This window comes from Entelurus aequoreus, linkage group LG13 (assembly GCF_033978785.1).
Source record: "Entelurus aequoreus isolate RoL-2023_Sb linkage group LG13, RoL_Eaeq_v1.1, whole genome shotgun sequence".
Lineage (NCBI taxonomy): Eukaryota > Metazoa > Chordata > Actinopteri > Syngnathiformes > Syngnathidae > Entelurus > Entelurus aequoreus.
In genome coordinates this window covers 9,940,823-9,956,724 of record NC_084743.1, presented here as the reverse complement: position 1 = coordinate 9,956,724, position 15,902 = coordinate 9,940,823, and the positions used below count along the sequence as shown (strand labels likewise).

The 15,902-nt window shown below is 40.4% G+C and overlaps 2 protein-coding genes across 2 annotated transcripts in view; both read left to right on the top strand.

Moving 5' to 3' along the window:
* The window catches only part of ift88 (intraflagellar transport 88 homolog), a 56,535-nt gene extending 47,500 nt beyond the window's left edge, over nt 1-9,035 (top strand). The window contains exons 23-24 of the mRNA XM_062067427.1: nt 4,168-4,275; nt 7,947-9,035. Coding sequence (XP_061923411.1) covers nt 4,168-4,275; nt 7,947-8,071 — 233 coding nt within the window. The 3' untranslated portion in view covers nt 8,072-9,035. The remainder of the gene's footprint in view (nt 1-4,167; nt 4,276-7,946) is intronic.
* An 870-nt stretch (nt 9,036-9,905) lies between these two features.
* On the top strand, nt 9,906-15,346 carry il17d (interleukin 17d). The gene is made up of 2 exons (XM_062068455.1): nt 9,906-10,661; nt 14,780-15,346. The coding sequence occupies exons 1-2, from the start codon at nt 10,345-10,347 to the stop codon at nt 15,120-15,122; spliced, it is 660 nt and encodes a 219-aa protein (XP_061924439.1). The 5' UTR covers nt 9,906-10,344; the 3' UTR covers nt 15,123-15,346.
* Nucleotides 15,347-15,902: the final 556 nt, after the last annotated feature.

Here is a 15,902-nt window from a genome sequence, read left to right as displayed (position 1 = left end):
AAGAAAGTCAGCTAAATCTCTCATTGACTCCAATGTTAAATGTCGGCTCTAAAAAACACAAAAATTCACATTCCCCTACTCGCTCAAACTCGGCCATTTTTCCATTTATTGGAAATCTACGAACACCGGAATGTTCCCCAAATCCTTGAGGCGCTCACGGTACTTACAAAAAATTTATTTCTTGAAGCGTTTGCCCTCAATCAGACTTCGTTCGGCATGACGTTTTTCAGAAAAGGCTGTGTCATAATTAAAATGGTGGCAGGCACAATTTTAAAAGTACGGCGGCTTCCGGCGACCCTCGGCCATAGGGCCAGGGCACAGATAGCGGGCCCATTAAAATTTCCGCGGGAATTTTCTAGTTTATAAAATACAGTTCGTACGCTAGGCAACTCAAAGTGCTTTACAGGTGAATGAAATCATAAAAGTATCATATAATAACAAATTATTTCAAATCAAAGAGTGCGGATAAAATACTTTCAGTTGTCTTATGCACAGGTAAAAATAAGTGTTTTCAGCCTAGATTTCAACTTTGCCAGAGTTGAGTCATGTCTCTTCTGGAATGTTGTCCCAGAATTCAGGAGCATAAAACGCAGCAATGTTTCGTCCTGACTCCCTGGGGTTCTCGTAGCCCGAGATGGAGTCATGTCTCTTCTGGAATGTTGTTCCAGAATTCAGGAGCACAAAACGCACCAATGTTTCGTCCTGACTCCCTGGGGTTCTCGTAGCCCGAGATGGCTCAAATTGCCCTAACAGAGTGCTTCTCAAATATTTTCTGTTATGCCCCCGCCCAGGAAAAATTTTGAATATTTTGCGCCCCCCTACACTCCACTGTGACTAAAATAGTAAAATTTGTCATTTGTCAGCATTTCCTACTTCCAGTCAGTACTCAAGCAGCAGCATTCTGGACGTATTGCAGCAGCTTCACAGCTGGTTTAGAGAGCCTGACTGTCCTTTTATCCGGGTAGGCTCTGGTTTTCTTTCTTTTTTTGACTCCTCTGGCAAAACTTTTTGTTTCTTTGGTTGTCCTGGAGCTTCGGCCATGATAGCAGTAATTGCACGCTGGCGTTCTTCTTCTTCTTGTTTTTCTGGCGACACACAGGCGTTCGCGTCGACTTCTGTCTTTTTTAACGAATGGGGAAAAAGGGGAGTGACGTATGCCACAAAGCAAGTCAGCGCATTTGTAGTTTTGTTTGCGTGGCAGGGTTCCTATGAGAATATTTTTTGACGGTTGAAAAGTTACTTAGTGCTGCTTTAAACAAATGCTTTACAGCTAGTCTAAATAAGGTGCTTTTAAATAAACTTTGAAGAGGCCTTATCTTTTATACTTAATATTTTAGCTGACTCGACTAAAACTAAATCAATATAGATTACTAAAATTTGACTAGAATACATGTTTTTCAGAAGACTATGACTAAAACTGAATTGAAAACTGCTGTCAAAATGACATGTGGATGTGACTATGATCTGCATAGTTGTGGTAGGCCACATTGCAGCTGTGGATAGGCCTTGTTCACACCGCACGTCAATCCATATTTTTTTGGCCATGTGCGGCCTTGTATCGGATTCTTTCATGTCCGTGTGAACAGTGCAATTCCAAATGTTTTCATATCCGACCCAGGACTCTTTTCTATGCGTATATAAATGTGATATTTTTGCGATGCGTCCTCAGGTCGCATTCGTCCGACCAGAATGTCCTCAAAAAGCAATAAGCGTCATAATTATTGGCCAACGTAGATAGTTTTAAAATAAATTGTTGACAATGGAGCAGAAAACAGGTGAAAATAAAATGTTTTAGGAACTCAGGTGAAAGTTCCACCACTCCTGTCTCGGAGTGCCAGCCCACAGACACGCTCTTCAAGCAGACATCCAAGCAAAATACCCCGTAAATCTTGTCCTCTTGCTTTTTAATCTTCTTTACGCAACAATTTGGTTCAGAATATTTTGACTTTAAATGCACAAGATCCTTAAAATTGCCACGAATGCGGCAGTACTGCGACGACTAAAGTTAAAAGCCTTGTTTACTTATGCAGGTCAGATTGCATTCACATTAGAAATCACATTTTTTTGGTAACTTGAACGGCCATAGAAAGTGTCAGGTTTAAGCACCAAACTATCTATTAAACAGAACAAGCAGCAAGGAATCAGGCAGAGACAGAGTTCAATTTTGCTCATGAGGAGAACGCATGGAGCTGCACACTCAGTTACAGTCTCACCCTACGCTCTGAGGCTGTGCCTTTGCACGAAAAAGTAAAGTACAGCTTGAGCACAATAGATACTAACTATAGCAATGGTCTTTAAGCATAAGAGTTGTGTGATAACTTATATATAATTATTCTAACAGAAAGATCGGATTTGCCCCAAAAAATCTGAATTGGACATCCGACCCTGCGGTGTGAACGTAGCCCCAGCTGGCCTTAAGTCCGCATGTACAAACAATAGGGGTCCCAGAATTGAACCCCACAGATCATAGACACCATTACCAATTCCAACAAAGTATGACCTGAGCCCCAGATAGGACTATGCTAAGAATGATGCATATTGAAAGAAAAGACAGCCTCCATGTCAGCTTGTGTTACAGGAGACAAAGCATATTATCATTAATGTCAACATTTTACTCTCATCATATTACGCCTTTTTGCAGTTTTTTTCACTGTTTCTCTTGTATATTAAGAATGTGTCGTTGGCTCCTAAAAGAAATGTCTCCCTTGCGTTCTTGTCATCCTTCTTGTGTGTCACTCCCAGTTGTGTAACGGCACATGTGGAGGCCTTGTGACTGAAGGAAGACAGAACATGTCGTCATGTAATTGTGGCAGCCACATCTGAGCTTCTGTCGTCCATGAGCCTGTCTGTCCTTCCTGTTGAGGAGGACCCGCACATTCCTGCAGACAACGTCATGGTTCTGACTGCAAAGTCATCTTTACTTCTCCGGTTTTTGATATTGTTGGAGAAAATCCCCTGTAGCCTTTCTGTCTGCGGCTCACAGAAAGTGACACCCAGATGAGATACACATGTCTCCACTATGTTGACTTTAAAAGAAGCACATGTCGGAGCTGCTAAAACGGACTAAACCGGGAGGTAAAAGGAGAATGGAAGTACTGCAACGCACTTCTAGTCGGGATCCCCAGCAAGAACATCCAGAAGCTGCAATACATACAGAATAGTGCTGCTAGGATCCTGATGAGTGCGGAAATATGACCATATCACACCAACTCTCAAATCCCTTCACTGGCTTCCTGTTCCACTCAGGATTGAATACAAAGTCTCCCTACTAACCCACCAGTGCCTCCATGGAAATGCCCCCCCCCCCTCTACCTCAAAGAACTACTCACCCCCAAATCCTCCACACGACACCTCCGCTCCGGACTGGCTAACCTCCGAGGACAAAGTTACGAACAATGGGAGACCGAGACCGCTCCCAGTCTGTGGAACATTCTCCCTGACTGTGGATGCTTTTAAAAAAAGGCTTAAAAACCCTTCTTTTTAAAAAAGCCTTTTTTTAGATATATGCTGTTGCGTTGACCAGCTCTTCCTCCCAGGGATTTTAAGGTGCTGGTCACTCCCAAATTCTTTTTATGGCAATAAGCTGAAGGTTAAATTCATCACCAGGCAGTAGTTGGTATTTTGTGCTTTATTGTCAAAGCTTTGAAGACAAACGTGAGACCCAATCCAATACACAAGCGTTCCCTCGCCCTGTCTAGATCGGTCTCCCCTCAAACCCACGGATGTGCTGTGTTCTTCCCCTTCCTCCTCCCCACCTGCTGTCTGCCAGCCCAGCACCGCTTTGTGCCCTTATCTCAGGAATGTTATGGGAGTCTCGACAGAGAGAATATTCAACACTCTGACTCTCTCATCAAGAACACTCGAATGCAAGCACTTTGTACCAGATGAAACATTAGCTGATGAAAATATGACTATAGGAGTTTAAAAAGAAGTAACACTTAAATATGGATATATGTAAAAGATCTGGTTCCATCAATGCATACTAGTTTTAGCTATTTGGCTGTTCTAGTTTTTATTTGTATTTATTTTTTATTGTCTTTTTATTTTTTATTGTATTTTTTTTTATACACTGTAGCACTTTGAGGTTGTTTACTCAATGTAAAGTGCTTTTTACAAATAAAATCTATTATTATTTATTATTACAAGTAATGCACGTTTGTGTTGCAGACAGCGGCCACAGCAGCAGCAGCAATAAAGGAGAGCGTCTGGGCGCCCAGGTGATGTCACTTCCTGCCTCCAATGAGCCTTACGAGAGCAGCAGCCCTAAAGAACTCGGTGAGAAGCCTTCTCTCCTCTCTCGTCCGATCACGCTACTTTTAACTCCTTTGTCTGAATTGCCCGCCAAAATATATTGTTCATCCCCCGCTCCAACTCTTGCAGTCTGCTTTTGATGTTGTTCAGTCCCAGTTGACTCAGCTAAAACTAGTGCTAAATGCAGATAAGTCTAAGGCAGGGGTCGGCAACCCAAAATGATGAATGAGCCATATTGGACCACAAATACATCAAAGTAATCGGTCTGGAGCCACAAAAAATTTAAATACTTTTATAAGTGTTATAATGAAAGCAACACATGATGTACGTAAGTGGCTAATTAGCTATAGTAGCCTACTATTAAAATGACTATGTGTCGCAGGCTGACGCAAATCTTTGTTGACAGAAATGTTGAAATGTAATATTTATTCTTCACATTTTTACAACATTAGTAAAACTTCTCCGAGGGTGAGATAACTCCTGGAAATGACTGTCTTAGAATTGCCAAAGGTATAGATGTGTGTGTCCAAGTTAAAGGAAACTGCTGGCTGTCTTCTTCTAATGGATTTATTACAATCTTTGCAAGCTGGGTAACATTTGCTGTGGTCTGGAACAACACGGCACACAAACAACTATCAGAAATGTAGCCATTATTACATACAGATAATGTGTCATGAAACAAAAATAAACCAAATACACAGAGGACATAAGTAAAGGAAATTAAAAGAGCTCAAATATAGCTACAAACGAGGCATAATGATGCAATATGTACATACAGCTAGCCTAAATAGCATGTTAGCATGGGTTAGCCTGCAGTCATGGACTGACCAAATATTCCTGATAGCAAGTCAATAACATCAACAAAGCTCACCTTTGTGCATTCACGCACAGCATAAAACGTTTGGTGGACAAAATGAGACAAAGAAGGAGCGGCATAAAACACGTCGTTCTGTGGCAGCATCGGAGAAAGTTGTACATGTAAACAAACTGTTGAGTCACAGTCCACACAACCGTGAGTTCGAGGGCCGCTGAAATTAGTAGGACAAAATCAGTGAAGCACAAACATATTAAACCGTGGTAGTTCTAACAATTAGGAAGGTTTGTGTCCTTCTACAGAAACCATATTAAAACAAAAAACATATTTTTCACCCCATTTTTTTTTCCATTTCCATACATTTTTGAAAAAGCTCCATGGAGCCACCAGGGCGCCGCTAAAGAGCCACATGTGGCTCTAGAGCCACGGGTTGCTGACCCCCGCTCTAAGGTGACATTATTCTCAAGTGGCAATTGACTGCCATTGAACATTTCAAAACCATGAACTGCTCATCGGGTTGAACTTGAAGTGGTCTCGACATATAAGTACTTGGGGATTGTTTTTGATTGATTGATTGAGACTTTTATTAGTAGGTTGCACAGTGAAGTACATATTCCGTACAATTGACCACTAAATGGTAACACCCGAATAAGTTTTTCAACTTGTTTAAGTCGGGGTCCACTTAAATTGATTCATGATACAGATATATACTATCATATATACTATCATCATAATACAGTCATCACATAAGATAATCACATTGAATTATTTACATTATTTACAATCAGGGGTGTGGAGGGGGTGGGGGGGGGGTATGTACATCATGTAGTGGACATAGAGAGAGAGAGAGAGAGAGAGAGAGAGAGATCAGAAGGCATAAGAAAAAGTATCTGCATTTGAATGTTTACATTTGATTATTATCAATCCGGGGAGGGTGTTAGTTTAGGGTTGTAGCTGCCTGGAGGTGAACTTTTATTGCGGTTTTGAAGGAGGATAGAGATGCCCTTTCTTTTATACCTGTTGGGAGCGCATTCCACATTGATGTGGCATAGAAGGAGAATGAGTTAAGACCTTTGTTAGTTCGGAATCTGGGTTTAACGTGGTTAGTGGAGCACCCCCTGGTGTTGTGGTTATGGCGGTCATTTACGTTAAGGAAGTAGTTTGACATGTACTTCGGTATCAGGGAGGTGTAGCGGATTTTATAGACTAGGCTCAGTGCAAGTTGTTTAACTCTGTCCTCCACCTTGAGCCAGCCCACTTTAGAGAAGTGGGTAGGAGTGAGGTGGGATCTGGGGTGGAGGTCTAGAAGTAACCTGACTGGCTTGTTCTGAGATGTTTGGAGTTTAGATTTGAGGGTTTTGGAGGTGCTAGGGTACCAGGAGGTGCATGCGTAATCGAAAAAGGGTTGAACGAGAGTTCCCGCCAGAATCCTCATGGTACTTTTGTTGACCAGAGAGGAAATTCTGTAGAGAAATCTCGTTCGTTGGTTAACCTTTCTGATTACCTTGGTTGCCATTTTATCACAGGAAAGGTTAGCCTCTAGAATGGAACCTAGGTAGGTGACCTCATCTTTCCTGGTGATAACAATGTCACCTACTTTTATGGTTATTGATGAGAACTTGTCTTTTAAATCTCACATTAGACATATAAGTACTTGGGGATTGTTATTGAGGAGAACTTGTCTTTTAAATCTCACATTAGACATATAAGTACTTGGGGATTGTTATTGATGAGAACTTGTCTTTTAAATCTCACATTAGACGTTTAAGTACTAGGGGATTGTTATTGAGGAGAACTTGTCTTTTAAATCTCACATTAGACGTTTAAGTACTAGGGGATTGTTATTGAGGAGAACTTGTCTTTTAAATCTCACATTAGACATATAAGTACTTGGGGATTGTTATTGAACAACACTAAATGGTCCCTAGTGTGTGAATGTGAGTGTGAATGTTGTCTGTCTATCTGTGTTGGCCCTGCGATGAGGTGGCGACTTGTCCAGGGTGTACCCCCGCCTTCCGCCCGAATGCAGCTGAGATAGGCTCCAGCGACCCCAAAAAGGGACAAGCGGTAGAAAATGGATGGGATGGAATTGTTATTGATGAGAACTTGTCTTTTAAATCTCACATTAAAACAACTGGTGGCTAAGCTTGAAATTGAATTGGGGTTTTCCTTTAGAAACAAGTCTTGGTTTTCCCTACAAGTTAGGAAACGCTTGATCCTGACCACTTTCATGCTTTTCCTGGATTATGGAGACTTGCTTTTTATGGATGCACCCGACACTTATTTGGAAAAAGTGTGTATCACTGCGCCGTATGTTTTATTACTGGTTGTGGCAGTCATGTCCACCATTGCACTTTGTATGCAACGGTAAACTGTCCATCTGTATCAGTACACAGATTGTTTTTTATAGATAAGTCACGTCTTAGTCTGGTTCCCCCTTATTTATGTGGTTTTATTTGTAGAGACTACTGCCTAAGGTCACAGGACATCCTTAGCATCCTAGAGCCAACAGAAACCTTGGGAAAAAGCCTTCAGATTTGCTGCTCCCTGGTCATGGAATGAAGTATAGAAGGATCTGAGGTTACCTGGGCTGATCACTTTGGGGGAATTTCAGGCCATTTTAAAGGATGGAGAAACAAGTTCCATTGGGCATTGTACTTGTTTTTATTGAAATATTTGATCATTTTTACGTATTGCGTGTTATTATGTTAATGTTGTAGGTCATGTATATTTTTAACTGCGGTGTTGTTGTTGTTGTATGTACTTCTGTAACTTTGTGTTGCTGCCATCTTGGTCAGGTCACTCTTACAAAATAGATTTTCAGCTGAACACGTTTTTCTACCTGGGTGAATAAAGGATATTGATGGATTGATTTGTGTAGACGCTTCCTACATGGACCCACTGGGGCCTCTGATGGAACGACCCAAGACGGGGGCCAAGGTGCGCGTGGACGACGACGACGACTTCGCAGACGACAGCCTCGGAGACGAGCTGCTGCCAGAGTAGCTTCAGCACAGTTTGCACAAATACTCCTCTTCTTCTCGCCGTTCTATACAACTACAACTTTTTACAGCTACGTCTTACCTCAACCTGGTAGGAGCACTTAACTAGACCGCTTTCTGCCCAGTCTAGTGCACAAAACTGTTTTGCCTTTTTTACATTTGTAAAATACTGTAAGAGATTTTCAAAGTAGAGACTGGATTTGTGGCTCTTTGCAGGGAGCCGGATCTTGAGAAGCGGTTCCTTTCAAAGAGCCGTTCCAAAGACTCGTTATTAAAGTTTTTTTTTCTTCTCAAGGACACAATCAGGAGTATCAGTTATTTGACAAGATGTAGATCAGAATCATTTATATTACTCTCGGTGGGAATTATTCTGAAATATTGGCTGTTATTGCATTGTTTTTGTTGTGTATTCATAGTAAATATTGCATAAGGAGGTCCCTTATTTCCATGCTTTGGCAGTGACATCACCAGTTGGAATGTTAACTCACTTAAAACAGGTGTAGCATTTTAACAGGATAGGAAACAAAATACAAATAAGTAAGAATAAAATGTATTACTGGATATAAAAAGTATAAATACAACTAAAATGAATATTAGGACATAGTAGAAATGTGAGTAGGAAATTGTATAAATGTGATTATTTCTAATCTGTCCTGTCCAGTCAGACACATCATATTGTGGATGTAGATGATCTATTGTGTCGCTTTTAAAAGTGCTCCCCCTCTGGCCAACATATGAAATAACAAGTGTGTGTAAGAAATTGAAATGCGCCCCCTTTGGCCAAAATTTAATTTAAAGTCAAATAAATATGTATATAGAGACATACTGTAATAACTTGAGGTAAATAATGAATATTAAAAAACAATTACAAGCAAAAAATTTAAAAATTAAATAACTAAAAGCTGTCTTTTTCTCACAATGTGTTGACTTTTTTTCTTATAAAATTGGGAACAATTTCTCATGTTCTTTCTGTTTCTGTAATATTGCAACATTTTCTCGTAAAATTATTACTTTTTTTATGTAAAATTATTTATTTTTAATGTAAAATGGTGACATTTGTCATATAAAATTCTGACTTTTATCACAATATTGCCAATTTGTTTGTTGTTCTTGTAAAATAGTGACTTTTTTTGAGTAAAATTATTATATTATTATATTGCCAAAATGTTTAAGTTTTCTTCTAAAATTGTGACTTTAGTCGAGTAAAATTACGACTCTTTTCATGAAATTGCCAAAATTTTAAGTTTTTCTTGTGAAATTTAGACTTGCGTTGAGGAAAATGACGACTTTTATTATAGTACTGCCAAAATTCTAAGGTATTTCTTGTGAAATTGTGACCTTTTTCTTGTGAAATTCCAACTCATTATTCGGAGGTCTCAAGAAGGTAACAAATATCCCCTCACCTCCCAGGGGGTGAACAAGGGGATGGGTCAAATGCAGAGAAACATTTTGCCACACCTAGTGTGTGTGTGACTATCATGGTACTTTAACTTTAACTTGTGTGTGTGTGTGTGTGTGTGTGTGTGTGTGTGTGTGTGTGTGTGTGTGTGTGTGTGTGTGTGTGTGTGTGTGTGTGTGTGTGTGTGTGTGTGTGTGTGTGTGTGTGTGTGTGTGTGTGTGTGTGTGTGTGTGTGTGTGTGTGAGTGAGTGAGTGAGAATGTGTGTCTGTGTGAGAGAGAGAGAGAGAGAGAGAGTGAGTGAGTGAGTATGTGTGTGTATGTCTCTCTCTCTCTCACACACACACAGAGAGTGAGTGAGTGAGTGAGTGAGTGTCTGTGTGTGTGTGTGAGAGAGAGAGTGAGTGAGTGAGTGAGTGAGTGAGTGAGAATGTGTGTGTATGTCTGTGTGTGTGTGTGAGAGAGAGAGAGAGTGAGAGTTTGATCCATCCTCATGTTTGAAAGTAGATCCAGAGAGGCTCCACACAGCTGCAGTGTGACCTCCCACTCCCACTCCCACTCCCACGCTGGGTGTTAGTTGGATGAGCAGTGGTCTGCATGGAAAGAAGACATTGAACCTCACTTTGATTCGGATCGGACTTAAGGAGCTTTCTGGTGGAATGAGGCTTTGGACATGAGACTGGATGACTGGGTGACTGGGTGACTGGATGACTGGATGGATGACTGGATGGATGACTGGATGACTGGATGAGGGATGCTGCCAAAGTTGCCACTGCACGCCAGAGTTGTTCCACCGCGACATTCCCACGCCGTCCAAGTGCTGCCTAGTGTCCCACGGAGAGGATCTCAGGAAGGCTTTAGTGCGTGGACTTGAGGACACATGGTCATGCATCGTGGACTCCGCGTCCTGCTGGCCGCGCTGCTGCTCCTGCACGCCGCCGCCATGGCCGCGGTGGGCGGGCGTGTGAGGAAGAAGGCTCCCCGGGCCCGCTCGTGTCTGGACCTTCCCGAGGAGATCCTGGAGCAGATGTTCGGCCGCCTCTCAGTCGGCGTGCTGAGCGCCTTCCACCACGCCCTGCAGCTGGAGCCCCGGGACCCAGTCCACCTCAGCTGCCCCGGCACCAAGAGCTCCTCGTCGGCCGACAGCCAGAGCCGCCTGCCGGTCAACCTGCTCAGCGTCTCGCCCTGGGCGTACAGGTCAGAACTCTCCAGGCCTGGAACACAACATAACATGTTTTACATATAAATGAAAACATGTTTTACACATAAATGACAACATGTTTTACACATAAATGACAACATGTTTTACACATAAATGACAACATGTTTTACACATAAATGACAACATGTTTTACAGATAAATGAAAACATGTTTTACACATAAATGACAACATGTTTTACACATAAATGACAACATGTTTTACACATAAATGACAACATGTTTTACACATAAATGACAACATGTTTTACAGATAAATGAAAACATGTTTTACAGATAAATGACAACATGTTTTACACATAAATGAAAACATGTTTTACAGATAAATGAAAACATGTTATACAGCTAAATGACAACATGTTTTACAGATCAATGACAACATGTTATACAGATAAATGACAACATGTTATACAGCTAAATGACAACATGTTTTACGGATAAATGAAAACATGTTATACAGCTAAATGACAACATGTTTTACAGATCAATGACAACATGTTATACAGATAAATGACAACATGTTTTACAGATAAATGAAAACATGTTATACAGCTAAGTGACAACATGTTTTACAGATAAATGACAACATGTTATACAGCTAAATGACAACATGTTTTACAGCTAAATGAAAACATGTTTTACAGCTAAATGAAAACATGTTTTACAGATAAATGACAACATGTTTTACACATAAATGAAAACATGTTTTACACATAAATGACAACATGTTTTACAGATAAATGAAAACATGTTTTACAGATAAATGAAAACATGTTTTACAGATAAATGAAAACATGTTTTACACATAAATGAAAAGATGTTTTACACATAAATGAAAACATGTTTTACAGATAAATGAAAACATGTTTTACAGCTAAATGACAAGTCTGCATTAGAAAAGGCGCCAACGTGTATTAAAAACTACTCATTTGTCATCAGTAGTTGGATGTGCAATGCCTGACTACACCACCAGATGTCGCTGTTACGCTTTCCAATATGTTTGTAGTGCAGCGATTCAGCTACAAAATGTGTTAAACGCATCTTTAACCATGACTAGAAATCCTTATAGCGTTTTTCGGACTATAAGGCGCACTTAAAATCCTTTCATTTTCTCAAGAATGAAAAGTCTGCATTAGAAAAGGTGCCAATGTGTATTAAAAACGACTAATTTACTACTCATTTGTCATCAGTAGTTGGATGTGCAATGCCTGACTACACCACCAGATGTCGCTGTTACACTTTCCAATACTTAGACTTCCTTTTATTGTCATTCAAATGTGAACGTTACAGTACAGATAAGAACGTTGCATTAGCTCATGGTAGTGCAGGATAAAAGAGCAATAAGGTGCAGATATAAATAAATAGATTACTGTACAGATAAATATATTGCACTTTTGCATATGCATCCATGTTTATGGATGTATGTTATATTGTCTTTATATTCCAGACACTTCATCCATTTTGGGGGGGAATTGAGGGGATTATTATGATGCGTTCAAGAGTCTTACGGCCTGAGGGAAGAAGCTGTTACAGAACCTGGAGGTTCTGCTACGGAGGCTGCGGAACCTCTTTCTAGAGTCCAGCAGTGCAATACGTTTGTAGTGCAGCGATTCAGCTACAAAATGTATGTTAAATGCGTCTTTAACCATGACTATAACATTTTATAGCGCCGTATTTTTTGGACTATAAGGCGCACTTGAAATCCTTTCGTTTTCTCAAAATAACCTGGTGCGCCTAATGTACGGCATAATTCTGCTTGTGCTATTTTATTTGGTACATGGTGTAATGATAAGTGTGACCAGTAGATGGCAGTCACGCATAAGCGATACATGAAAACTGCAAGATGATGGCAGTAAACCACACCAAAACTTTAAATGTTCCATTGAGAATATAGAACATTACCATACTTGCCAACCCTCCCAGTTTTAGCGGGAGAATCCCGGTATTCAGCGCCTCTCCCGACAGCCTCCCGGCAGAGATTTTCTCCCGACAAACTCCCGGTATTCAGCCGGAGCTGGAGGCCACGCCCCCTCCAGCTCAATGCGGACCGGAGACTGAGTGGGGACAGCCTGTTCTCACGTCCGCTTTCCCACAATATAAACAGCTTGCCTGCCCAATGACGTCATAACATCGAGGGCTTTTAGAGAGTAGAGTGCACAACTGCGCACACAACAAGGAGACGAAGCGGAGGAACGAGGAAATTACAGACATGGCGACGCCGTCGACGAGCAAGATGAAGAAATACGCTTGCAAGTTCCAAAACGAATGGAAACAAGAATTTCAGTTCATCCAGGACCGTACGAAGGGGAAGGTGTATGTTGCCTGTACATATGTAGAACAGACTTCTCCATTGAACACGGTGGCCGAAATGATATACTCATCATGAATGGAGAAGTTAAACAGGACAATACTGCCATCTAATGGATAGCCACCGGAACACTGAAATTCAAGTATTTCTTTTGTAAATAAAATAAATATATATATATAATATATATATATTTATATATATATATATATATATATATATATATATATATATAGCTAGAATTCACTGAAAGTCAAGTATTTCATACATATATATATATACATATATATATATATATATATATATATATATATATATATATATATATATATATATATATATATATATATATATATATATATATATATAGCTAGAATTCACTGAAAGTCAAGTATTTCATACATATATACATATATATATATATATATATATATATATATATATATATATATATATATATATATATATATATATATATATATATATATATATATATATATATATATATACACTACCGTTCAAAAGTTTGGGGTCACCCAAACAATTTTGTGGAATAGCCTTCATTTCTAAGAACAACAATAGTCTGTCGAGTTTCAGATGAAAGTTCTCTTTTTCTGGCCATTTTGAGTGTTTAATTGACCCCACAAATGTGATGCTCCAAAAACTCAATCTGCTCAAAGGAAGGTCAGTTTTGTAGCTTCTGTAACAAGCTAAAGTGTTTTCAGATGTGTGAACATGATTGCACAAGGGTTTTCTAATCATCAATTAGCCTTCTGAGCCAGAGAGCAAACACATTGTACCATTAGAACACTGGAGTGATAGTTGCTGGTAATGGGCCTCTATACACCTATGTAGATATTGCACCAAAAACCAGACATTTGCAGCTAGAATAGTCATTTACCACATTAGCAATGTATAGAGTGTATTTATTTAAAGTTAAGACTAGTTTAAAGTTATCTTCAGTAAAAAGTACAATGCTTTTGCTTCAAAAATAAGGACATTTTAATGTGACCCCAAACTTTTGAATGGTAGTGTATATATATATATATATATATAGCTAGAATTCACTGAAAGTCAAGTATTTCATACATATATATATATATATATATATATATATATATATATATATATATATATATATATATATATATATATATATATATATATATATATATGAAATACTCGAGTTGGTAAATTCTAGCTGTAAATAACCACGCCCCCAAACACGCCCCCCGGTAGTTATGTTTGAGTGTGACTGGTATGCGCTTTTTGACTAACCTGGGAGGTTTTAGCCCAATTAAATCTACCTAGCAACAGGTAGATTCTGTGTCCCGTGAAAAACCGTCCCACCGGAACTCTCTAATAACTAAAGTTCCTTGGGTGAATAATGTCAAGTCACTACACCGGTATGTTTTAGTGCTTTCATGGTGAGTTTACTGACAGATATAAGTAAGAACTTTACACTACTTTATATTAGAAATGGCAACAGTGGAGGATGAATGTCACATAACAAGAAGGTCGGGGACGGCGTGGCGCAGGTTGGTAGAGTGGCCGTGCCAGCGACCTGAGGGTTCCTGGTTCAATCCCCACCTTCTATCAACCTCGTCACGTCCGTCGTGTCCTTGAGCAAGAAGGGCTCCATCAGAACTTCCCAACTTGTCTGGTGTGGGCTGTAAAGATGACAAACTAAGGCCTGACAGGAATAGCTCCAAAAACTAAAATGTAGCAATTTGAGTCATTGCTCTGTATTGAATGCATACACCGATCCTCCGTCCCTATCTATGTTTGCAGGATCTCTTACGACCCCACCAGGTTCCCGCGCCACATGCCGGAGGCCTACTGCCTGTGTCAGGGCTGTCTGACCGGACCTCATCGCCAGGAGAGCGACCAGTACCGCAGCACACCCGTCTACGCACCCTCCGTCATCCTCAGGAGGTCCGGTTCTTGTGTCGGGGGCCGCCACTCCTACTCTGAGGTCTACATCTCCGTCGCCGTGGGGTGCACCTGTGTGCCCCTGCTGGACAAAGACCAGCTCGTGCAGAACGGCAACCAGAGTCTGGAGTCTTGGAGAACAGAGTCCAAAGCGGTCCGCTCCTTTCCGGCAGCGGCAAGCAAACGAGCGGACGGAAGATAAGTCCGTTTTGATGACCTCGTCCCAATAAGACAGACTCAAATCAGATCATATTTCGCGTTAAACGCAAACTTATACTAGATCCAAAAGTTGTATCCGTCGTTCAGACTTTAAGAAGATAATGTTCATCTTGTTTGTGGTTGTTGTTGCTTGCAGTGCTCTGGAAACTGTGCTGTCTAAGCATTTGGTTAGCTACATGAGAGGGTAGCTACGTGAGAGGGTAGCTACGTGAGAGGTTAGCTACATGAGCATACTTGCCAACCTTGAGACCTCCAATATCAGGAGGTAGGGGGTAGGGGGTGGGGGGGTGATTGGGGGCGTGGTTATTTACAGCTAGAATTCACCAACTCGAGTATTTCATATATATATATGTATGAAATACTTGACTTTCAGTGAATTATATATAATATATATATAATATATATATATATATATATATATATATATATATAATTTTTTTTAAATGTATTTTATTTACATAGAAAGAAAAAAAAATACTTGAATTTCAGTGTTCCGGTGTCTATCCATTAGATGGCAGTGTTGTCCTGTTTAACTTCTCATTGGGCAGGCAAGCTGTTTATATTGTGGTAAAGCGGACGTGAGAACAGGCTGTCCCCACTCAGTCTCCGGTCTGCATTGAGCTGGAGGGGGCGTGGCCTCCAGCTCCGGCTGAATACCGGGAGTTTGTCGGGAGAACATCTCTGCCGGGAGGTTGTCGGGAGAGGCGCTGAATACCGGGATTCTCCCGCTAAAAACGGGAGGGTTGGCAAGTATGACCTATAC

Bases quoted from the DNA above. Each gene is read 5' to 3' on its own strand.
- il17d (XM_062068455.1), top strand. From the start codon at position 10,345: ATGGTCATGCATCGTGGACTCCGCGTCCTGCTGGCCGCGCTGCTGCTC. The intron at 10,662-14,779 runs GTCAGAACTCTC...CTATGTTTGCAG, and splicing joins GTCTCGCCCTGGGCGTACAG to GATCTCTTACGACCCCACCA.